Source organism: Panulirus ornatus, chromosome 34 (genome assembly GCF_036320965.1).
Source record: "Panulirus ornatus isolate Po-2019 chromosome 34, ASM3632096v1, whole genome shotgun sequence".
Classification (NCBI taxonomy): domain Eukaryota; kingdom Metazoa; phylum Arthropoda; class Malacostraca; order Decapoda; family Palinuridae; genus Panulirus; species Panulirus ornatus.
This window is the reverse complement of record NC_092257.1, coordinates 20,436,404-20,463,337: the sequence shown is the minus strand read 5'-3', so window position 1 is coordinate 20,463,337 and position 26,934 is coordinate 20,436,404. Positions and strand designations below refer to the sequence as shown.

General features: G+C 40.1%; 1 protein-coding gene across 4 annotated transcripts in view; it reads left to right on the top strand.

Moving 5' to 3' along the window:
- Window positions 1-26,934, top strand: part of Reps (RALBP1 associated Eps domain containing) — a 246,332-nt gene that overhangs the window by 81,792 nt on the left and 137,606 nt on the right. For 3 of the 4 annotated variants that reach the window (XM_071682712.1, XM_071682713.1, XM_071682714.1), the window contains exons 2-5: window positions 2,161-2,335; window positions 7,970-8,058; window positions 20,768-20,960; window positions 26,090-26,318. In XM_071682712.1, the coding sequence (XP_071538813.1) occupies window positions 2,161-2,335; window positions 7,970-8,058; window positions 20,768-20,960; window positions 26,090-26,318 (686 nt within the window). The remainder of the gene's footprint in view (window positions 1-2,160; window positions 2,336-7,969; window positions 8,059-20,767; window positions 20,961-26,089; window positions 26,319-26,934) is intronic. The other variant, XM_071682715.1, reaches the window with a different exon arrangement.

Below are 26,934 nucleotides of genomic sequence, written 5' to 3'. Positions count from 1 at the left end.
GAAGAGGGAGACCAAATTGGAGGTGGAAAGATGGAGTGAAAAAGATTTTGTGTGATCGGGGCCTGAACATGCAGGAGGGTGAAAGGAGGGCAAGGAATAGAGTGAATTGGAGCGATGTGGTATACAGGGGTTGACGTGCTGTCAGTGGATTGAATCAAGGCATGTGAAGCGTCCGGGGTAAACCATGGAAAGCTGTGTAGGTATGTATATTTGTGTGTGTGGACGTGTGTATGTACATGTGTATGGGGGGGGTTGGGGAATTTCTTTCGTCTGTTTCCTTGCGCTACCTCGCAAACGCGGGAAACAGCGACAAAGTATAAAAAAAAAAAAAAAAATAAAAAATGTACCATATCAATTTATCATCATTAATGCTGCACCACCTTACTTGTGGAATCATTGACTTATAGCAGGAATTTAGTTATTATGATCCAAATGGATTTGGAAGTTTAAGGAAACAGATTTTTATTGTCTGGAAGATTTGATGAAGAGGCCATCTCTGGGATTAGCTTTTACTTGTATTTGTGTTGTTTCAATAATGATTTTTGGATAGTTATCCAAAATATGAATTTCCGCTTGTATTGAAGCCTTCATTTTTTGTAGTATTTCCTTTTATGATTTTTTTTATGATTTCATTGATAGAGTCTATGATTATAAATTTTTACTCTTTCACAATTTGTGATGTGATTTCTGGTAGAAAAATAGGGATATAAAAAAGGAGTAGCCTTTCTTTGTGCATGAGCAACCAAAAGGAACACCAGTGTATGGGAATTGGAAATGTTATGTATTCTCTAGAAAATGGCTGCTGGTTGTTCTGGTTGTCCCCAGCAATTACCTAATCCAACGTTTTTCCACTACTTCAAAGCATTCCTCACTTGTTTCTTTCTTTTTCTCCTTAACATTGTAGATGAAGGAGGGAAATGGTAAAATTGGCTGTGTACTTAAGTGCAAATTTGTCATTTGTAGCAGAAACTGCTTAATGTGAACCATAATATAGCAAAAGCCTACAAATATTGTTGTGCAAAGAAAGAAAAATTATTATAACTTTCTGAACAGTTTGTATTTTGATTGGATGTTGGGAGCATCTTTTTCTATATACAGTTTGTATTTTGATCGGGTGTTGGGAACATCTTTTTCTGTATATCCTAAGTCCATATGTAGAGATGCAGGTGAATCATAAATTTTCTGGTGTCTGTAATTAGATTTATGGCTAGTTTTTTATCACTTCCTTTAATCTATCATCTTTGATTTTGATAATAAATTGTAAGATCACTTACTTATTTGTATTATTGGTTTATAGGTGGCACATAATTGTAGTCCTGTTTATGTCTGCATAGATGATCTGATCCTTAGGTTTTGATAATTATCACTGCTGATTTATGTCTGCTTGTGACAAGACTGTGGATTTTTTATCTTATCAGTCCTCAGCTGAAGTTACGATTGTTCATTCATGTATATGACCAAATATTGATCACTGACTGTAGTGCATCACAAGTATTGTTGAATTATTAAGATTTGATCAGTCTTGATATGCTTGTTTTTAGTCACATTTTTACCAGGAATTTGATACTGTCATAGGCATCTGCATGTAAAACCATAAATATGTCTACAGCTTAAATTTGTGGTCCTCTTAGATTTTGAGAAGTCTTGGTGACAAATCAAATTTTGATGAGGGGTGGGCAGCAGGAGCATTCATGTCTTTCACATATAAGACAGGTTAACAGGTTAAAGAATGGATTATTTGATAATGTCTCTGATTTAGATTTGAATAACAAAACCAAATTTCCAATAGCTACTGACAGAGGTTACTTATTATGTGCTGTTTTGCTCATTGTCTCTGTCACATTTAAATGAAAAAGTATCAAGATGACTGAGTTAGGGCATTGCTCTATTGCTAGACATGGTCCTCCCTTGTTGAGGTACCCTTTCCATAAATGTTGCAGTTATTGTTTGTATGTGATAGCTCAGCAGTGGCATATCTCCTAATTGTTTTTACCTCTATCATAGTGACTTTATTTCTTGTCATTTCAGGTTATGTGCTTTCAGTTAATTTTGTTTTTTATTACTTTGATTCCTGTTCATATAATGGTGTATCCCTTGAATAGTTATCAGTGAACACCTTCATGTCTACCTGTTACTTATGGAAAATATTTTCCATTCCAGATTGGGCATGTGTGTGGGGGTACTAGCCAGGGTTGGTATGGTCGGAGAGAGTTGTTTGTAGCATTAAAACTGGTGGCAGCTGCACAGCGAGGTTTGCCAGTCAGAACTGAATCTCTCTTCCTTGGTGTGGATTTACCATTGCCAAGATTACACACAAATAATAATACTCATTATGGTAGGTCTGATATTTCATCTGTGTTGCATTAATTGGACTGGCAGGAAGACTTACACATGAGTTAATTGTCCATATAGTAGATACTGAATCACTCATTTTGTAAGATACTCAACTAAGGTCAAGTTTTCTTAGTTGTTGGTTAAGAAATTTGATAGAAACAGCCCAATTTTTCCTTAAATTTTGTTCCTATATCTTGTGTTGATAAGCATATTACAGATATTAAACCAATGGTTTTTTCTTAGTAACTGGTACAGTCAGAACTTTAAAGTCTAGATATAATGAGACCAAACAGTGTGGGGATTCTTGAAAGTGATGTACTTTTGAGTGGATCTCTGGTCAAATAAGATTAACCTAAAGCATTTTGGGAGCAGCTGAGTGAGTGCCTTAGCAGCTTTGATGAACGAGACTGGGTTACAGTGATAGGTAATTTGAATACAAAGGTGAGTAATGTGGCAGTTGAGGGTACAATTGGTGTACATGGGGTATTCAGTGTTGTGAATGGAAATGGTGAAGAGCTTGTGGACTTGTCTGCTGAAAAAAGGACTCATGATTGGGAATACCTGGTTTAAAAAGAGAGATGTACAAAAGTATACCTATGTGAGTAGGAAAGATGGCCAGAGGGCATTATTGGATTACGTGTTAATTGATAGGTGTGTAAAAGAGAGACTTTTGGATGTTAATGTGCTGAGAGGGGCAGCTGGAGGGATGTCTGATCATTATCTTATGGAGGCGAAAGCGAAGAGAGCGTTGAGGAGAAGAGAATGGTGAGAGTAAGTGAACTTGGCAAGGAGACTTGTGTGAGGAAGTACCAGGAGAGATTGAGTGCAGAATGGCAAAAGGTGAGAGCGAATGACATAAGGGGAGTGGGGGAGGAATGTGATGTATTTAGGGAAGCAGTGATGGCTTGCACAAACGTTGCATGTGGCACGAGAAAGATGGGAGGTGGGCGGATCAGAGAGGGTAGTGAATGGTCAAGAGAAAGGTGCAAGTGGTGAAAAATAGGGCAAATGAGAGTTGGGATGAGAGAGTATCATTAGAATTTAGGGAGAATAAGTTGTTTTGGAAGGAGGTAAATAAAGTGCATAAGACAAGAGAACAAATGGGAACATTGGTGAAGGGGGCAAATGGGGAGGTAATAATTAGTAGTGATGAAGTGAGAAGGAGATGGAGTGAATATTTTGAAGCTTTGTTAAATGTGTTTGATAATAGAGTGGCAGATATAGGGTGAATTGGTAAGGGTGGTGAAAGCTGGCAAGGCAGTGGGTTTGGATGGTATTGCAGTGGAATTTATTAAAAAAAAAAAAAAAAAGGGATGACTGTGTTGTTGATTGGTTGGTAAGGATGTTCATTGTATGTATGCATCATGGTGAAGTGCTTGAGGATTGGTGGAGTGCATGCATAGTGGCATTGTACAAAGGCAAAGGGGATAAAAGTGAGTGTTGGAATTAGAGAGGCATAAGTTTGTTGAGTATTCATGGGAAATTATATGGGAGGGCACTGACTGAGAGGGTGAAAGCAGGTACAGAGCATCAGATTGGGGAGGAGCAGTGAGGTTTCAGTAGTGGTAGAGGATGTGTGGATCAGGTGTTTGCTTTGAAGAATGTATGAGAAATACTTAGAAAAACAAATGGATATGTATGTAGCATTTATGGATTTGAAGAAGGCATATGATAGAGTGGATAGAGATGCTCCTTGGAAGGTATGAAGAGTATATGGTGTGAAAGGCAAGTTGCTAGAAGCAGTGAAAAGTTTTTATCGAGGATGTAAGGCATGTGTACGAGTAGGAAGAGAGGAAAGTGATTGGTTCCCAATGAATGTCGGTTTGTGGCAGGGGTGCGTGATGTCTCCATGGTTGTTTAATTTGTTTATGGATGGGGTTGTTAGGGAGGTGAATGCAATAGTTTTGGAGAGAGGGGCAAGTATGCAGTCCGTTGTGGATGAGAGGGCTTGTGAAGTAAGTCAGTTGTTGTTTGCTGATGATACAGCGCTGGTGGCTGATTCGGGTGAGAAACTGCAGAAGTTGATGACTGAGTTTGGTAAAGTGTTTGAAAGAAGAAAGCTGAAAGTAAATGTAAATAAGAGCAAGGTTATTAGGTATAGTAGGGTTGAGGGACAAGTCAATTGGGAGATAAGTTTGAATGGAGAAAAACTGGAGGAAGTGAAGTGTTTCAGATATCTTGGGGTGGATTTGGCAGCGGATGGAACCATGGAAACGGAAGTGAGTCACAGGGTGGGGGAGGGGGTGAAGGTTCTGGAAGCATTGAAGAATGTGTGGAAGGCAAGAATATTATCTCAGAAAGCAAAGATGGGTATGTTTGAGGGAATAGTGGTTCCAACAATGTTATATGGTTGTGAGGTGTGGGCTTTAGATAGAGTTGTGCAGAAGAGGGTGGATGTGTTGGAAATGAGATGTTTGGGGACAATATGTGGTGTGAGGTGGTTTGATCGAGTAAGTAATGAAAGGTTAAGAGATATATGTGGTAGTAAAAAGAGTGTGGCTGAGAGAGTAGAAGAGGGTGTGTTGAAATGGTTTGGTCGCATGAAGAGAATGTGTGAGGAAAGATTGACAAAGAAGATATGTGTGTCAGAGGTGGAGGGAACAAGGAGAAGTGGGAGACCAAATTGTAGATGGAAGGATGTAAAGGAAAAGATTTTGAGCGATTGGGGCCTGAACATGCAGAGGGTGAAAGGCGGGTAAGGAATAGAGTGAATTGGAATGATGTGGTTTACCGGGGTCAGTGTGCTGTCAATGAATTGAACCAGGGCGTGTGAAGCATCTGGGGTAAACCATGGAAAGTTTTGTGTGGCCTGGATGTGGAAAGGGAGCTGTGATTTTGGTGCATTATATATGACAGCTAGATACTGAGTGTGAACGAATATGGCCTTTGTTGTCTTTTCCTAGTGCTACCTTGTGTGTGTGCTGGGGGAGAGGGATGTCATTGCATGTCTGGCGGGGTGGCATCGGGAATGAGTAAAGGCAGCAAGTATGAATTATGTACATGTGTATATATGTATATGTCTGTTTGTGTATATATGTACATACGTTGAAATGTATCGGTATGTATATGTGCGTGTGTGGACATGTATGTATGTGCATGTGTATGTTGGTTGGTTTTGCCATTCTTTTGTCTGTTTCCCTGTGCTACCTTGCTAATGCGGGAGACAGTGACAAAGTATAATAAGATGAATATAAACATATATGTTGGAAAGGATCACAATTTTTCATGTGATCAAGTATATTCCTATGAGTCCACTGGGAAAGTGAAACACAGTAAGTTCCCAAGTGCTCTTTTGTGTAATAATTGCATCATCAGGGGAGACACGAGAGAAATATAATAGTTGATATAAAACGAAGAGACATAGCTAGGACGCCATTTGGTAAACATGTGATTGTCCAAGACAGACAACGAGTGTATCATAAACTTATTATGTGGAAAAGAAGATGAATTGTTTACAAATTTTATCAACAATAAAGTTATTCAATTTGTATAGACCTTCACTAATATTAAGATTATAATTCTTTGTGTTTTTAATGATAGGAGATTCAATCATATATCTTGTGGTACTGGAGTTAGAGTTATAACTGAGATGGCATTACTCCAGTCAGTACAATGATCATAGTTTTTAATATGATTGAACAAGGCATTTAATTCTTGTCCTGTTCTTATACTATCTTGATGTTGCTTAAGTCTAACAGATCCTTACCAGTCTGCCCAACAAGAACTTATCACAATTTCTACATGGCACTATAGATGCACCCATGAGAATTTTCTGGTGAGTTCCTGATTAAGATATTCTTTATGGTATTATTGTTGTTGAAGGCAACATTTACATTAAAGGATTTAAGCAACATGGGAAGTAAAGTAAAATTACTATTAAAAGGGAGAACTAAAAGATTCTTGGTGTCAATGGGAGTTTTGGGCTCAACTCTATAAAATGATTTCCTCGCTAACTGAAGGGATTTATCAATGAAAGATCTAGGTTACTTTAACATAGATCCAATGGAATATATCTTCTCAAACTCATCATCAATATACTCTGGACTGCACATACGTAATGCCCTAAGAAACATAGATTGAAATGATGATGATTTAACTCCATCATGTTGAGATGAGTAATAATGGATATATGAGCATACATTGGTAGGTTTTCTGTATATGCTAAACTTAAACTAGTTTCCTTGCCTATGGATCATGCAATCTAAAAATGGTAACATGCCATTATTTTCATTTTCTACCGTAAATTTGATGGAAGGTACTAAATTGTTAAGAAAGGGGAGAAATGTTTGTAAATTTTTGTTTGTTGGCCAGACACAAAGAACATCATCTACATACCTAAACCAAATTGCATTAGAAGGTAAGATATCCTTTAGTATTTTTTAATTCCAAATAAAGATTACTTAGTACAGGTGAAAGGGTTGCCTATTGCCATACCAAATTTTTGAGCATAATAATCTCCATTGAATTGAAATAGAGTCTTTTATACACAATTTTATCAGTTCAATGAAAATAGACATTGAAACAGGTAAGTGAATATCATCCAAAACATCAAATAAATATTCTAAAAGGTCATCAACTGGAACTTTTGTGAAAAGTTAGGAAACATCAAAGCTAACAAGTTTGAAATCAAAATTAACATTAATATTGTTAAGCTTGTTAACTAAATCTACATTGTTCATGATATTAGAATTTGATATCTTACCCACTAAAGGGCTTGATAAAGAAACTAACCACTTGGACAATTTATATGTGATGGTGTCTACTGAACTCACTATAGATCTTGCTGGAGAATTTTGTTAATGTGTTTTGATAAGTCCATACATATATGGTAATGAAGGGGACAAAGATGACAAACTTTTGATAAGAGAACCATTACCTTTCAACAACATCTTCAATTCTTTATTGAAATGGGAATTAACTGCTTCTAGGGGATTCTTACTGAGTTTGAAATATGTCCTGTCATCATTTAAAAGATCATTCATTTTAGATAGATAATTACTTTTGTCCATAACCACAGCAGTGTTAGCCTTATCTGCTTTTTTTAAGGTGTTAATAGCTCTTATCAAAATGTTTTAATAATACGTACGCAATTTTGTTTGCTCTCTTGATGCTTGGTACTTTTGCTGTTTATATCTCCAAACTGGGACATATACTTTGTTAATGTGTGATCAGCTGTGGCATTAATCACCTGAGACAAGATTTTCTTGCCTATATGTTAAATACATGTGTTGCACTCCTGGTTCAGTCCCCAACTCACTGCTCATTCCTCACTCCTTTCTTTTCCATTAGCTGTGCATTGCTCACTCCTTCCTCCTCCCCTTTCCCCTGTTACACACTTGAAGGTCTAGGCTTTCTTCAGCACTCCACTGCAGCTAATTTCTCATACTTCTGCATGAGTGTGTTTAATGTTATAACAGTGCTTTATAGTTTTTTGCTCATGTTTTTTGTTCTTACAGTGGTTACCAGTTTTACTGGTATCTCTAGTTTAAAGGTTAAAAATCCAAAATCCACACATAGCTTGGTTCCAAGGATTATCAAAATTTTATATTCTACTTGCATATGATGTTACATGTGCTAGTCTGTTCTGCAGGTTATCATGTATGTAAACCTGTCATGATTTCTTTTCAATTTGCAGAAAACAACTTGGTGTTCTCCACTAAAGAAAATTGTACCTCGAGTCCAGACTTGATCCAACTCAGTGACTCTGATTGCAATACCTCTCAGGTCAGGTGAATTTTTGTTGTGTTTTTGTGATGACCACAGGCAGATATAAGTAATACAGATATTAATAGGGAACAAAAACCCTTGCTTCACAAAAGAAACTCGGTTATCCCTAGAATTTAGGTTGCACGGAACGCTAGTCATTCACATGTTGTGGGAGTCCTACAGAGGAAAAGATGGATGGTTTGTATAAGTTGATCCTTACATTAAGAATTTTATTTTGTAAATTTAGGCAAGGAAGTGATTATGTGTTATGTTCATGAATTTGTTATTTTGAATCACTTGGGTCTTGAATTAAGTAAGGAATGCACTCTTCAATTCAGTGTTTTTCACACATGTGAATCACCCCAGTTGTAGGGTTAGGAGCTGGGTATAGATTGAGTTTTGTCTTTTCTATTTATTTTTTCTTTTTCAAACGTGAGTTATGGTATGTACCTGATAAGTTTGCCATAGAGGGCATTGCAGGAATTATTTTCAGTTATATAGACTTCATTGTAAACTCGGTAATAATTTACTTGATATTATGAGATGAAGAGTGTGGTGTGTTTGTATATGTGAGCCATGTTATACATCAGTGTATGGCTCTCATGTGCTAATAGGTCACTTTATTTTTTATTTCAAAAGAATTTGTAAAGTTATTAATTCTCAAGCATCCCCATTCAAGGCTTGTTTGGTTATAATGGATGATGGTGTATTTGGTCATTGAAAATACCTGTTTTGCACATTTTTGAATGATGAATGAAGAGTTATGTTTTGCTGTGAAATTGTCCATATCATTTTTGACCTCCCAGATAATGACCTCTCCACACTTCTCAATGGACCCAGACCCTTATCTTCCTTAGCCACTACATGACTCAGATCTGCTTCTGTGGTTCCATTCGCTGCCATGTCCACTTCTAGGTGTCTGAAACACACCACTTTATTTACATACATTCCATTCAAGCTCACATTCTTTTCCTCTGCCTTACTAAACCTTGCTCTTATTTACATTTACAGTAAACCCCTTATTTAATGGACTAATAAGGGGAAGGGGTGTCCGTTAATGCTGAAAGTCCATTATATCGAATGTAACGTAGTTGAAGTGTAGTTGAAGAAAAGTTTTTAGTGAAAGAAATGAGAGGGGTTAGGACGGTACTTATAAGGAAGGAGTGCAAATGATTGGGAGATGTGTAAGAGAAAGTATCAGAAGATCAAAAGGAAGGTGCAGGGGTTGAAAAAGAGGGCAAATGAGGGTTGGGATGAGAGAGTATCATTAAACTATAGGGAGAATATAAAGATGTTTTAGAAGGAGGTAAATAATGTAAATTGTTATGAATTAATGTACTGTTTACTCCTTGTCTAGGCAGTTAAATCCATTACATCAGGGTCCATTAAATTGAGGGTTTACTGTACATATCAACATCCTCCTTTCACACACTCTCCCAGACCCAAATACCAATTTTTGCAATTATTTGCTGGAATCTGCAACCACTACTGTGTCATTAACAAACAACTTCCTCCTCATGCCCCATTCACCCCATACAGACTGTGTATTCACCCCTCTCCTAGACCTTTTCCCTGTGCAGACTTATATTGACCTTCATTTTATGTGTTGATCGCTGATGATACAGCACTAGTGGCTGATTTGGGTGAGAAACTGCATAAGTTGGTGACTGAGTTTGGTAAAGTGTGTGAATGAAGAAAGCTGAGAGTAAATATGAATAAGAGCAAAGTTATTAGGTTCATTAGGGTTGAGGGACAAGTTAATTGGGAGGTTGAGTTTGAATGGAGACAAACTAGAGGAAGTGAAGTGTTTTAGATACCTGGGAGTGGATTTGGCAGTGGATGGAACCGTGGAAGTGAGTCACAGGGTGGGGGAGGGGGCGAAGGTTCTGGGAGCGTTGAAGAATGTGTGGAAGCGAGAACGTTATCTTGGAGAGCAAAAATGGCTATGTTTGAAGGAATAGTGGTTCCAACAGTGTTATAGGGTTGCGAGGCATGGGCTATAGATAGGGTTATGTGGAGTAGGGTGGATGTGCTGGAAATGAGATGTTTGAGGACAATATGTGGTGTGAGGTGGTGTGATCGAGTAAGTAATGAAAGGGTAAGAGATATGTGTGGTAATAAAAAGAGTGTGGTTGAGAGAGCAGAAGAGGGTGTGTTGAAATTGTTTGGTCACGTGGAGAGAATGAGTTAGGAAAGATTGACAAAGAGGATATATGTGTCAGAGGTGGAGGGAATGAGGAGAAGTGGGATACCAAATTGGAGGTGGAAGGATGGAGTGAAAAAGATTTTGAGTGATCAGGGCCAGAACATACAGAAGGATGAAAGGCATGCAAGGAATAGAATGAATTGGAACTATGTGGTATACCGGGGTCGATGTGCTGTCAGTGGATTGCACCAGGGCATGTGAAGCATCTGGGGTAAACCATGGAAAGTCTTGTGTGGCCTGGATGTGGAGAGGGAGCTTTGGTTTTGGTGCATTACACATGACAGCTCTCCAAGATAAGGTTCTTGCCCTCCACACATTCTTCAATGCTCCCAGAACCTTCACCCCCTCCCTCACCCTGTGACTCGCATCTGCTTCCATGGTTCCATCCACTGCTAAATCCACTCCCAGGTATCTAAAACACTTCACTTCCTCCAGTTTTTCTCCATTCAAACTTACCTCCCAATTTACTGGTCCCTCAACCCTGCTTCACCTAATAACCTTGCTCTTATTCACATTTACTCAGCTTTCTTCTTGCACACACCATACCAAACTCAGTCACCAACTTTTGCAGTTTCTCACTCGAATCAGCCACCATCGCTGTATCATCAGTGAACAACAACTGAATCTCTTCCCAAGCCCTCTCATCCAAAACAGACTGCATACTTGCCCCTTTCTCCAAAACTTGCATTCACATCCCTAACAACCCCATCCATAAACAAATTAAACAACCATGGAGACATCACACACCCCTGCCGCAAACCGACATTCACTGGGAATCACATACTTTCCTTTCTTCCTACTTGCACACATGCCTTACATTCTTGGTAAAAACTTTCACTGCTTCTAGCAGCTTACCACTCACACCAGATACTCTTAATACCATCCACAGAGCATCTCTATCAACTCTATCATATGTCTTCTCCAAATCCATAAATGCTACATACAAATCCATCTGGTTTTCTAAGTAATTCTTGCATACATTCTTCAAAGCAAAACCCTGATCCACACATTATCTGCCACTTCTGAAACCACACTGCTCTTCCCAAGCTGATGCTCTGTACATCCCTTTACCATATAGTTTCCCAGGAGTACTCAACAATTTTTTATTATTATTGTTGTTGTTATTATTATTATTATTATTATTATTATTATTATTATTATTATTATTTTTATTCATTATATTATATATATTTATATATTTTGCTTTGTCGCTGTCTCCCGCGTTTGCGAGGTAGCGCAAGGAAACAGACGAAAGAAAATGGCCCAACCCACCCCCATACACATGTATATACATACACGTCCACACATGCAAATATACATACCCATACATCTCAATGTACACATATATATACACACACAGACACCTACATATATACACTTGCACACAATTCACACTGTCCGCCTTTATTCATTCCCATCGCCACCTCGCCACACATGGAATAGCATCCCCCTTCCCCCTCATGTGTGCGAGGTAGCGCTAGGAAAAGACAACAAAGGCCCCATTCGTTCACACTCAGTCTCTAGCTGTCATGCAATAACGCCTGAAACCACAGCTCCCTTTCCGCATCCAGGCCCCACAGAACTTTCCATGGTTTACCCCAGACGCTTCACATGCCCTGATTCAATCCATTGACAGCACATCGACCCCGGTATACCACATCGATCCAATTCACTCTATTCCTTGCCCGCCTTTCACCCTCCTGTATGTTCAGGCCCCGATCACTCAAAATCTTTTTCACTCCATCTTTCCTACTCCAATTTGGTCTCCCACTTCTCCTCGTTCTCGCTACCTCTGACACATATATCCTCTTGGTCAACCTTTCCTCACTCATTCTCTCCATGTGCCCAAACCATTTCAAAACACCCTCTTCTGCTCTCTCAACCACGCTCTTTTTATTTCCACACATCTCTCTTACCCTTACATTACTTACTCGATCAAACCACCTCACACCACATATTGTCCTCAAACATCTCATTTCCAGCACATCCATCCTCCTGCGCACAACTCTATCCATAGCCCACGCCTCACAACCATACAACATTGTTGGAACCACTATTCCTTCAAACATACCCATTTTTGCTTTTGGAGATAATGTTCTCGACTCCCACACATTCTTCAAGGCTCCAGGATTTTCGCCCCTCCCCCACTCTATGATTCACTTCCACTTCTATGGTTCCATCCGCTGCCAGATCCACTCCCAGATATCTAAAACACTTTACTTCCTCCAGTTTTCCCCATTCAAACTTACCACCCAATTTGCTTGACCCTCAACCCTACTGTACCTAATAACCTTGCTCTTATTCACATTTACTCTTAACTTTCTTCTTTTACACACTTTACCAAACTCAGTCACCAGCTTCTGCAGTTTCTCACATGAATCAGCCACCAGCGCTGTATCATCAGTGAACAACAACTGACTCACTTCCCAAGCTCTCTCATCCCCAACAGACTTCATACTTGACCCTCTTTCCAAAACTCTTGCATTTACCTCCCTAACAACCCCATCAATAAACAAATTAAACAACCATGGAGACATCACACACCCCTGCCGCAAACCTACATTCACTGAGAAACAATCACTTTCCTCTCTTCCTACACGTACACATGCCTTACATCCTCGATAAAAACTTTTCACTGCTAATAACAACTTGCCTCCCACACCATATATTCTTAGTACCTTCCACAGAGCATCTTTATCAACTCTTATCATATGCCTTCTCCAGATCCATAAATGCTACATACAAATCCATTTGCTTTTCTAAGTATTTCTCACATACATTCTTCAAAGCAAACACCTGATCCACACATCCTCTACCACTAATGAAACCACACTGTTCTTCCCCAATCTGATGCTCTGTACATGCCTTCACCCTCTCAATCAATACCCTCCCATATAATTTCCCAGGAATACTCAAGAAACTTATACCTCTGTAATTTGAGCACTCACTCTTATCCCCTTTGCCTTTGTACAATGGCACTATGCACGCATTCCGCCAATCCTCAGGCACCTCACCATGACTCATACATACATTAAATATCCTCACCAACCAGTCAACAATACAGTCACCCCCTTTTTTAATAAATTCCACTTCAATACCATCCAAATCTGCTGCCTTGCCGGCTTTCATCTCCCACAAAGCTTTCACTACCTCTTCTCTGTTTACCAAATCATTTTCCCTAACCCTCTCACTTTGCACACCACCTCGACCAAAACACCCTATATCTGCCACTCTATCATCAGACACATTCAACAAACCTTCAAAATACTCACTCCATCTCTTACTCACATCACTTGTTATCACCTCCCCATTAGCCCCCTTCACTGAAGTTCCCATTTGCTCCCTTGTTTTACGCACTTTATTTACATCCTTCCAGAACATCTTTTTATTCTCCCTACAATTTAATGATACTCTCTCACCCCAACTCTCATTTGCCCTCTTTTTCACCTCTTGCACCTTTCTCTTGACCTCCTGTCTCTTTCTTTTATACATCTCCCACTCAATTGCATTTTCTCCCTGCAAAAATCGTCCAAATGCTTCCCTCTTCTCTTTCACTAATAATCTTACTTCTTCATCCCACCACTCACTACCCTTTCTAATCAACCCACCTCCCACGCTTCTCATGCCACAAGCATCTTTTGCGCAAGCATCACTGCTTCCCTGAATACATCCCATTCCTCCCCCACTCCCCTTACGTCCTTTGTTCTCATCTTTTTCCATTCTGAACTCAGTCTCTCCTGGTACTTCCTCACACAAGTCTCCTTCCCAAGCTCACTTACTCTCACCACCCTCTTCACCCCAACATTCTCTCTTCTTTTCTGAAAACCCATACAGATCTTCACCTTTGCCTCCACAAGATAATGATCAGACATCCCTCCAGTTACGCCTCTCAGCACATTAACATCCAAAAGTCTCTCTTTCGCACGCCTGTCAATTAACACGTAATCCAATAACGCTCTCTGGCCATCTCTCCTACTTACATATGTATTATTATGTATATCTCGCTTTTTAAACCAGGTATTCCCCATCACCAGTCCTTTTTCAGCACATAAATCTACAAGCTCTTCACCATTTCCATTTACAACTCTGAACACCCCATGTGTACCAATTATTCCCTCAACTGCCACATTACTCACCTTTGCATTCAAATCACCCATCACTGTAACCCGGTCTTGTGCATGAAAACCACTAACACACTCATTATTTATTTTATTTATTTTGCTTTGTCGCTGTCTCCCGTGTTAGCGAGGTAGCGCAAGGAAACAGATGGAAAGAATGGCCCAACCCTCCCACATACAAATGTATGTACATACACGTCCACACACGCAAATATACATACCTATACATCTCAGCGTATACATATATATATATATACACACACAGACATATACATATATACACATGTACTTAATTCATACTGTCTGCCTTTATTCATTTCCATCGCCACCTCGGCACACATGAAATAAACAACCCTATCCCCCCTCATGTGTGCGAGGTGGCCCTAGGAAAAGACAACAAAGGCCCCATTCGTTCACACTCAGTCTCTAGCTGTCATGTAATAATGTACCGAAACCATTATTATTATTATTATTATTATTATTATTATTATTATTATTATTATTATAATTATCATTATTATTATTATTATTATTATTATTATTATTATTATCATTATTATTATTATTATTATTATTATTATTATTATTATTATACTTTGATGCTGTCTCCCATGTTAGCAAGGTAGCGCAAGGAAACAGACGAAAGAATGGCCCAACCCACCTGCATACACATGCATAAACGCCCCCACATGCACATATACATACCTGTACATTTCAATGTATACATACATATACATACACAGACATATACATTTATACACATGTACATATTCATACATGCTGCTTTCATCCATTCCCTCCCCCCACCACACCACACATAAAATGACATCCACCTTCCCCTGTGTGCATGCGAAGTAGCACTAGGAAAAGACAACAAAGGCCACATTCGTTCACACTCAGTCTCTAGCTGTCAAGTGTAATGCACCGAAACCAGAGCTCCCTTTCCACATCCAGGCCCCACAAAATTTTCCATGGTATACCCCAGATGCTTCACATGCCCTGCTTCAATCCATTGACAGCACATCGACTCTGGTATACCACATCATTCCAAATCATTCTATTCCTTGCACTCCTTTCACCCTCCTGTAAGTAGCACTAGGAAAAGACAACAAAGGCCACATTCGTTCACACTCAGTCTCTAGCTGTCAAGTGTAATGCACCGAAACCAGAGCTCCCTTTCCACATTCAGGCCCCACAAAATTTTCCATGGTATACCCCAGATGCTTCACATGCCCTGCTTCAATCCATTGACAGCACATCGACTCTGGTATACCACATCATTCCAAATCATTCTATTCCTTGCACTCCTTTCACCCTCCTGTAAGTTCAGGCCCCAGTAACTCAAGATCTTTTTCACTTCATCCTTCCACCTCCAATTTGGTCTCGCACTTCCTCATTCCCTCACCTCTGACAAATATATCCTCTTTGTCAGTCTTTCCTCACTCACTCTCTCCATGTGACCAAACCATTTCAGTACACCCTCTTCTGCTCTCTCAACCACACTCTTTTTATTCCCAGAATCTCTCATACCCGTTCATTACTTAATCAAAGCACCTCGCACCATATATTGTCCTCAAACATCTCATATCCAACATATCCACCCTCCTCTGCACAACCCTATCTGTCACCCATGCCTCACAACCATATAACATTGTTGGAACATCTATTCCTTCAAACATACCCATTTTTGCTCTCCGAGATAATGTTCTCGCCTTTCACACATTCTTCGGTGCTCCCTCCCCCACATTGTGACTCTGTGACTCACTTCTGCTTCTGTGGTTCCATCCTCTGCCAAATCCACTTCTAGATATCGAAAACACTTCACTTCCTCCATTTTTTCTCCATTCAAACTTACCTTCCAATTGACTTGTCCTACAATCCTGCTGAACCTTAGAAACTTATTCTTATTCACATTTACTCTCAGCTTTCTTTCACACACTTTACCAAACTCAGTCACCAACTTCTGAAGTTTCATACCTGAATCAGCCACCAGTGCTTTATCATCATCGAACAACAACTGACTCACTTCCCAAGTCCTCTAATCCACAACAGACTGCATCCTTGCCCCTCTTTCCAAAACTCTTGCATTCACCTCCCTAACAACCCCATCCATAAACAAATTAAACAGCCATGGGGACATCACACACCCCAGCCATACACCGACATTCACAGGGAACCACTCACTTTCCTCTCTTCCTACTCGTACACATGCCTTACATCCTTGATAAAAACTTTTTACTGCTTCTAGCAACTTGCCTCCCACACCATATACTCTTGACACCTTCCACAAAGCATCTCTATCAACTCTTATCATATGCCTTCTCCAGATCCATAAATGCTACATACAAATCCTTTTGTTTTTTAAGTATTTCTTACATACATTCTTCAAAGCAAACACCTGATCCACACATCCTCTACCACTTCTGAAACCACACTGCTCTTCCCCAATCTGATGCTCTGTACATGCCTTCACCCTCTCGATCAGTACCCTCCCATATAATTTCCCAGGAGTACTCAACATACTTACTTCTGTAATTTGAACACTCACCTTTATCCCCTTTGCCTTTGTACAGTGGCACTATACATGCATTCAGCCAATCCTCAGGCACTTCACCATGAACCATTCATACATTGAATATCCTCACCAACCAGTCAACAGCACAGTCACCCCCTTTATTTTTTTTATAAATTCCACAGCAATACCATCCAAACCCGCTGCCTCGCCAGCTTTCATCTTCTGCAAAGCTTTCACAACCTCTTCTCTGTTTACTAAATCATTCTCCCTGACCCTCTCGCTTTGCACACCACCACGGCCACTGTATCATCAAACACATTCAACACATTCAAAATACTCACTTCATCTCTGTCTCACGTCACTACTACTTGTTATTACCTCCCCATTTGCCCCCTTCATGGATGTTACCATTTGTTCTCTTGTCTTACGCACTTTACCTCCTTACAAAACATCATTTTATTTTCCCTAAAATTTAATGATTCCCTCTCTCACCCCAACTCTCATTTGCCCTCTTTTTCACCACTTGCACCTTTCTCTTGACCTTTTGCCTATTTCTTTTATACATCTCCCTGTCATTTGCACTATTTCCCTGCAAAAATCATCCAAAAGCCTCTCTCTTCTCTTTCACTAACAATCTTGCTTCATCCCACCACTCACTACCCCTTTCTAATCTGCCCTTTCTCCTTTCTCATGACACAGGCATCTCTTGCACAAGCCATCACTGCTTCCCTAAATACATCCCATTCCTCCCCCACTTCCCTTACGTCATTTGCTCTCACCTTTTTCCATTCTGCATTCTGTCTCTCCTGTTACTTCCTCACACAAGTCTCCTTTCCAAGCTCACTTACTCTCACCACTCTTCTTCACCCAAGCATTCTCTCTTCTTTTCAGAAAACCTCTACATATCTTCACCTTTGCCTCCACAAGATAATGATCAGACATCCTCCCAGTTGCCCCTCTCAACACATTAACATCTAAAAGTCTCTTTTTCGCTCGCCTATCAACCAACACATAATCCAATAACGCTCTCTGGCTATCTCTCCTACTGACATACGTATACTTATGTATTATTTATTTATTTATTTATTTATTTATTTATTTTGCTTTGTCGCTGTCTCCCGTGTTAGCGAGGTAGCGCAAGAAAACAGACGAAAGAAATGGCCCAACCCACCCACATACACATGTATATGCATACACGTCCACACACGCACATATACATACCTATACATCTCAACATATACATATATATACACACACAGACATATACATATATACTCATGTACATAATTCATACTGTCTGCCCTTATTCATTCCCATCGCCACCCCGCCACACATGATATAACAACCCCCTCCCCCCTCATGTGCGCGAGGTAGCGCTAGGAAAAAACAACAAAGGCCACATTCGTTCACTCTCAGTCTCTAGCTGTCATGTAATAATGCACCGAAACCACAGCTCCCTTTCCATATCCAGGCCCCACACAACTTTCCATGGTTTACTCCAGATGCTTCACATGCCCTGGTTCAATCCGTTGACAGCACTTATGTATATATCTCTTTTTAAACCAGTTACTCCCAATCACCAGTCCTGTTACAGAACACAAATCTACAAGCTGTTTGCCATTTTCATATACAAACTTATACCAATTTAACTTGAACACTCACCTTTATCCCCTTTGCTATCTCCTTATCCATACTTGCTGCCTTCATCCATTCCTGTCACCACCCCGCCATGCATGAAATGGCACCCCCCCTCCCCCATGTGCACACAAGGTAGTGCTAGGAAAAGACAACAAAGGCCACATTCGTTCATACTCAGTCTCTATCTGTCATTTGTAATGCACTGAAACCACAGCTCCCTTTCCATGTCCAGGCCCCACAAAGTTTTCCATGGTTTATCCCCAGATGCTTCATATGGTGGAGGGATTAAGAAGTGGAAGACCAAGTTGGAGGTTGAAGGGTGGAGTGAAAAAGATTTTGAGTGATTGGGGCCAGAACATACAGGAGGATGAGAGGTGTGCAAGTAATAAGGTGAATTGGAATGATGTTGCATACCAGGGTCGATGTGCTGTCAGTGGACTGAACAAGGGCATGTGAAGCATCAGGGGTAAACCATGGAAAGGTCTGTGAGGCTTGGATGTGGATAGTGAGCTGTGGTTTTGGTGCATTGCACATGACAGCTAGAGACTGAGTGTGAACGAATGTTGCCTTTTTTGTCTGTTTTCCTGGCGCTGCCTCTCTGAAGCGTGGGTGGCGTGGCTGTTTCCTGTGGGGCGGGGTAGCTCCAGGAATGGATGTAGGCAAGAAAGATTGAATATGTACTTGTGTATATATGTATATATCTGTGTATGTATATGTATGTGTGTGTTGATATGTATATGTATGTATATGTGTGTGTATGGGTGTGTATGGTTGTTTAATTTGTTTATGGATGGGGTTGTTAGGGAGGTGAATGCAAGAGTTTTGGAAAGAGGGGCAAGTATGAAGTCTGTTGGGGATGAGAGAGCTTGGGAAGTGAGTCAGTTGTTGTTCACTGATGATACAGCGCTGGTGGCTGATTCATGTGAGAAACTGCAGAAGCTGGTGACTGAGTTTGGTAAAGTGTGTGGAAGAAGAAAGTTAAGAGTAAATGTGAATAAGAGCAAGGTTATTAGGTACAGTAGGGTTGAGGGTCAAGTCAATTGGGAGGTGAGTTTGAATGGAGAAAAACTGGAGGAAGTGAAGTGTTTTAGATATCTGGGAGTGGATCTGGCAGCGGATGGAACCATGGAAGCGGAAGTGGATCATAGGGTGGGGGAGGGGGCGAAAATTCTGGGAGCCTTGAAGAATGTGTGGAAGTCGAGAACATTATCTCGGAAAGCAAAAATGGGTATGTTTGAAGGAATAGTGGTTCCAACAATGTTGTATGGTTGCGAGGCGTGGGCTATGGATAGAGTTGTGCGCAGGAGGATGGATGTGCTGGAAATGAGATGTTTGAGGACAATATGTGGTGTGAGGTGGTTTGATCGAGTAAGTAACGTAAGGGTAAGAGAGATGTGTGGAAATAAAAAGAGCGTGGTTGAGAGAGCAGAAGAGGGTGTTTTGAAATGGTTTGGGCACATGGAGAGAATGAGTGAGGAAGGATTGACCAAGAGGATATATGTGTCGGAGGTGGAGGGAACGAGAAGTGGGAGACCAAATTGGAGGTGGGAAGATGGAGTGAAAAAGATTTTGTGTGATCGGGGCCTGAACATGCAGGAGGGTGAAAGGCGGGCAAGGAATAGAGTGAATTGGATCGATGTGGTATACCGGGGTTGACGTGCTGTCAATGGATTGAATCAGGGCATGTGAAGCGTCTGGGGTAAACCATGGAAAGCTGTGTAGGTATGTATATTTGCGTGTGTGGATGTATGTATATACATGTGTATGGGGGTGGGTTGGGCCATTTCTTTCATCTGTTTCCTTGCGCTACCTCGCAAACGCGGGAGACAGTGGCCAAAAAAAAAAAGAAAGAAAAAAAAATGGGTGTTTATGTATTTATATGTGTATATGAGCAGATTGGCCGTTCTTTGTGTGTTTCCTGGCACTACCTTGCTGATGCAGTGATTAAGTATGATAAATAAATAGATAGAGAAATGAGTGAATATTTATGTATTTTATTATACTTGATTGTCATTTCCTAACCTGGCCCAACCCCTAGGGGTTGGTCAACAGCTGGATTAACTGTGGACCAATTGCCACAATCAGGATTCAAACCTATGCGCTGGACCCTAGGCGGTCTGTGAATGTGTCAAGGTCAGGAATGCTAACCACTACACCATGTGATAAGATGAACTGATTTCTGTATGTGTGCAGTTGTTGACCGGGACATTTTGTGTGTATACAATATTTACTCTGTTTATCTCTATACAGATGGTTGATGGTGGATATCGAATGATGGAGAGTGAAGATGGTGAAGGTGCTGATGAAAGAATGAGTGATCCCTCAGGTCGGATGGTATCCCACTCAACTTCTGTGTCATCACCTGCATCTGACTCTCCAACTCCTACCAATAGTGTTCATGAGAAAACCTGGGGGCAAGCACACACACACTGGCATGGTCTGAGTAAGTTAGGCTTTTTTTTTTTTCCCTGTAAGATGGGTTGGATTGTTTTATATAAAGTTTGTATTGTGGGCACAGAAATGTTTTTCTCTTGTGATTTAGTTGCATATATGTTAAGGTACTTAATGAACTCTCAGAAGTGCAGTTTTCATTGAATACACCATTGATTAAACTTTCCCTTAAGATACTTGTTTCTTGGAACAGTAACCGCAGAGAAATTTGAAATTTCCATATTATCTAAGGTAGAGATGGCTACGATGTACCCAGGCTCTGCCTCCATGTAGCAATAGTGCAAGCTGGATGCCACCAGTACAAGGCTGTATTGTTGGTGGACATCACAGAGGAAAGTCTTGTTGAGGACTTTTTGGCCTCAAAGGAACCCACTTCATTATTCTCCTGTGTCAAATAAAGGAGCCCTGTAGTGGGGGCACTGAGAGTGTAAAACAAAACAATTAGAAATGACTGGTTAGTAGATTTTCCTGCTGGGAACACTATGTGGTAGCCCTGCCTATTGGCAAAATGTTAGGAGTAATAGATACACTTAGTGAGTAGGAACATTAGACAAGAGTATTTGGTAGAAGTAATAGCTAGGAGCATTAGCTGAGAGCATTGGTAGAAGTAGTAGGTTGGGACATTAGGCAAGAACATTAGGTAGACCCATCATGTTGAAGTAGTTTGTAGTAGCATTAGCTAAGAGCCCCTGAAAACATTGCAACAGAGTTGCCTTCTACAACGGCATTAGGCATAAAGGCTAAGAAGTGGCTCTGGAATCAACATTTGTGTAGACACTTTTGCTGTGGTCACCCCTATAAGGAGGTTCCCAAAGGGAACAGGCATCAGAGATATAGATAGAAAGTTATAGATAGGATGATCATAGAAATGCTTTAAGGTAGTTTAGTATCTTGCATAAAGTGAGTATGCCTGATGAAACTTTCCTTCAAAATCAGAATATATTTTATATTTATTATACATGATTGCCTTTTCCTACATTAGAGAGGTAGTGTCAGGAAACAGATGAAGAAAGATCCATCCCTTCTCTTACACATATGTATATGTTTTGGATAATCACATGTTTACCAAATGGCGTCCTAGCTTCGTCTCTTCGATGTATATCAACTGACTGTTATATTCCTCTCTTGTGTCTCCCCTGATGATGTGATTATTACACAAAAGTGCACTTGGGAACTTTTCGTGTTTCATTTTCCCCGTGGACTCATAGGAATATGTATACATATATGCAAAGATGCATGTGGCATGAGAAAGGTAGGAGGTGGGCACATTAGAAAGGGTAATGAGTGGTGGGATGAAGTAAGATTGTTAGTGAAAGAGAAGAGAGAGGCATTTGGATGATTTTTGCAGGGTAGTAGTGCAAATGACTGGGAGATGTATAAAAGAAAGTGGGACGAGGTCAAGAGAAAGGTGCAAGAGGTGAAAAAGAGGGCAAATAAGAGTTAGGGAAGTATCATTAAATTTCATGGAGAATAAAAAGATGTTTTGGAAAGAGTTAGATAAAGTGTGTAAGATCTCTTAAGAGAACAAATGGGAACATCGTTGAAGGGGGCAAATGGGGAGGTAATAACAAGTAGCAAGTAGTGATGAAGTGAGAAGGAGATGGAGTTAATATTTTGAAGGTTTGTTGAATGTTTTTGATGATAGAGTGGCAGATATAGGGTGTTTTGGTTTGGGTGGTGTGTGAAGTGAGAGTGTCAAGGTAAACAGAGAAGAGGTAGTAAAAGCTCTGTGGAAGATGAACTCTGGTGAGGTGGTGGATTTGTATGGTATTACAGTGGAATTTATCAAAAAAGGGAGTGTCTGTGTTGTTGATTGTTTGGTAAGGATATTCATTGTATTTATGGATCAAGGTGAAGTGCCTGAGGATTGGCAGAATGCATGCACAGTGCCACTGTACAAGGGTAAAGGTGATGACAGTGAGTGTTCAAATTACAGATGCATAAGTTTGATGAGTATTCCTGTTACATTATATGGGAAGGTATTGATTCAGAGGGTAAAGGCACAACCCTACTCCACACAACCCTATCTATAGCCCATGCCTCACAACCACATAACATTGTTGGAACCACTATTTCTTCAAACATACCCATTTTTGCTCTCCGAGATAAGGTTCTCGCCTTCCACACATCTTCAACTCTCCCAGAACCTTCACCCTTTCCCCAACCTTGTGACTCACTGCCGCTTCCATGGTTCCATCAGCTGCAAAATCCACTCTCAGGTGTCTAAAACACTTCACTTCCTCCAGTTTTTCTCCATTCAAATTTACCTCCCAATTTACTTGTCCCTCAACCCTACTGAACCTGATAACCTTCCTTTTATTCACATCTACTCTCAGCTTTCTTCTTTCACACACTTTACCAAACTCCGTCACCAACTTTTGCAGTTTCTCACTTGAATCATCATGAACACTGTATCATCAGAGAGCAACTGACTCATTTCCCAAGCCTTCTCATCCAAAACAGACTGCATACTTGCCACTCTTTCCAAAACTTGCATTCACCTCCCTGACAACCCCATCCATAAACAAATTAAAACAACCATGGAGACATCGTGCACCCCTGCTGCAAACCGACATTCACCGAGAACCAATCACTTTCCTCTCTTCCTACTCATACACATACCTTAGATCCTTGATAAAAACTTCTCACTGCATCTAGCAACTTACCTCCCACACCATATACTCTTAATACCTTTCACAGAGCATCTCTATCAACTCTATCATATGCCTTCTTCAGATCCATAAATGCTACATACAAATCCATCTGTTTTTCTAAGTATTTCTCACATACATTCTCCCTAAATGCCAACTCTCATTTGCCCTCTTTTTCACCACTTGCACCTTTGTCTTGACCTCCTGCCTATTTCTTTTATACATCTCCCTGCAAAAATCATCCAAACACCTCTCTCTTCTCTTTCACTGACAGCCCTACTTCTTCATCCCACCACTCACTACTCCTCTACTCTGCCCACCTCCCACCTTTCTCATGCCACAAGCATCTTCTGCTCAAGCCATCACTGCTTCCCTAAATACATCCCATTCCTCCTCCACTCCCCTTATGTTATTTGCTCTCACCTTTTTCCATTCTGCACTCAGTCTCTCTTGGTACTTTCTCACACAAGTCCCCTTTCCAAGCTCACTTACTCTCACCACTCTCTTCACCCCAACATTCTCTCTTCTTTTCTGAAAACCTCTACAAATCCTCACCTTTGCCTCCACAAGATAATGATCAAACATCCATCCAGTTGTCCCTCTCAGTACTTTAACATCCAAAAGACTCTCTTTCATGCGCCTATCAATTAACAACCAATGGCATGCCAAAAGACTCTCCTTCATGCGCCTATCAATTAACAACCAGTGGCGTGCGAGGTAAGATGTTAGAAAAAGTGAAAAGTTTTTATCAAAGATGTAAGGTATGTGTACGAGTAGGAACAGAGGAAAGTGATTGGTTCCCAGTGAATGTCGGTTTGTGGCAGGGGTGTGTGATGTCTCCGTGGTTGTTTAATTTGTTTATGGATGGAGTCATTATGGAGGTGAATGCAAGAGCTTTGGAGAGAGGGGCAAGTATGAAGTCTGTTATGGATGAGAGGGCTTGCGAAGTGAGTCAGTTGTTGTTTGCTGATGATACAGCGCTGGTGGCTGATTCGGGTGAGAAACTGCAGAAGCTGGTGACTGAATTTGGTAAAGTTTGTGAAAGAAGAAAGCTGAGAGTAAATGTGAATAAGAGTAAGGTTATTAGGCTCAGAAGGGTTGAGGGACAAGTCAATTGGGAGGTAAGTTTGAATGGAGAAAAACTGGAGGAAATGGTGTTTTAGATATCTGGGAGTGGATTTGGCAGTGGATGGAACCATGGAAGTGGAAGTGAGTCACAGGGTGGAGGAGTGGGTGAAGGTTCTGGGAGCATTGAAGAATGTGTGGAAGGTGAGAACATTATCTCGGAAAGCAAAAATGGGTATGTTTGAAGGAATAGTGGTTCCAACATTGTTATAAGGGAGTAAGATGTCACCATAGCTGTTTAATCTGTCCATAGATGTGTTGATGAGGTAGATAAATGCAAAGGTTTTGGGGAGAGGGGCAGGTATACAGTATGATGGGGGTAGGGGGCATGGGAGGTGAGTCATTTAGTGCTTGCATATAAGATGGCTCTGGTGACACCATCAGGAGAGGATCACAGTAGCTAATGTCTGAGTTTGGGAGATATTCTGAAAAGAGAGAATTGAGAGTTAGTGTCAATGAAAATAAGGTAAAAATGTTTATCAGGGGTTTAGACAAGTTGGTTTCAGTGTTATCCATGGAGAGGTAGCAAGGAAAAGAGAAAAATAACTAGAAAGTTGTTTTTCTCAATTAGTTTCGACAGTCTTCTTCAGGAGGAAAATTATTCATGACAGATATAGAAGTGTATGTACAGAATTGATGAAGTAAAAGAAATTTACAGTGAGAAACGTATCTACCTTATTGGTCTGCCACTGGTGCTTGCCTGATGTAAACTGACCTGTCACAAATCCCTATTTCTCTTGCCAGTTTATCGCAGAATAAGTTACCTGTTTTTGTGCTTTTTATTTTAATGACTGTATGGGCTGCTTCCAATTCCATCTTTTCTTCTTGTCTGCTCCCTGTTGTAGGATTGTTGCATTTTTCCATGTTGGGTTGTTCCTCCTTGATCACATATACAGCCAAAGCATTGGTGGCATGGTGTTGTTAGATGTCAGCTCTTAATATCCTTTATTAATGTTAAGGCTTCACCCATCTTGCTAAAATAATTCCTCTCTCGTCCATTGCAAGTGATCTCTTATCCTATACTCTTTTTGTTGTTCTCTGGCATTTTCTTAGCTTCATGATGTCTCCTATCTGTATTTCTGATGTTCAAACATCCATGGATATCATTTGTAAAACTTTTTAGTGTGCCTTTAGTTATCACCAAACATGTCTTTCTCCCATTGTTAATCATGTCATCCTCACTTGATCTTTTACCTTTAATTTTTAGTGTCTTTCTTTTGAGTTTCAGGGAATCTCTCATGCTTGTGGGACAAATCTCAGAGGAAAGATATTTTTATTGTTTTATCTGTTCATTGTCTCTCTTTTGCTCTATAATAATGCTTGTTTAATATTTCTTTTATGGTAGTCAACGATGAGCACCGACAATTATTAGGCACAGAAGAGGATTCCTCTGAGTGTCACTCCTCAGGCGAAGAAGATTATGATGTGTGGACCATTACCGATGAACAGCGCCAGTATTATACTGAACAGTTCCGCTCTATGCAGAGTGATCTGACTGCTCTCCTCTCAGGAGCAACTGCCAAAGAATTCTTTGAAAAATCAAAGTTACCTGTTAATGAACTAAGTAGAATATGGTAAGTTTCCTGTGAATTTGTGTTTCCTGTTTAATGATCATAAGAATGATTCCTCTTTAAGTATCTTATATTGATGAAGGGCACACACTTTAAGATGCTTTTGTTTCTTACCTGGAGTTAGTCATTACTCTTAGAATTTTTATTATTATTTTCAAAAGTGTTCCATTCATAATGGTGTGTGTAATAATAACTTTCTTTTGTGCACCAGAATATGATTTTATTTTTTTGAGAGAGATAAAAATGTAATGAAAACAGTCCCTTGAATACCTGAAAAAGGTTTTGAGTTTCAGAGGAGATTGAATATATATATATGTGGTAAAACAGGAAAAGTTATGTTAAAGATAGGATGAAACAGACTCACACTGCTGCAGAATTTTGTATGTTAACTAAGCTAGATTATGGGAATTACAGCATTATCTATGTACTTAGAAGCAGAAAATTATTGGGTGTAGTACCAGTACCAGTGGCATTCCATGGTGATGTTGAAAGATGACTTAGGCAGACTGAGAAATACAGACAACCCCCAACTGCATGGGAATAGCATTCCTTGAGAATGCAATGCAACTGGAATTAGTGCAGTTGTAGGCCAGTATAGTATGGTGTTGTGGGTTAAGTT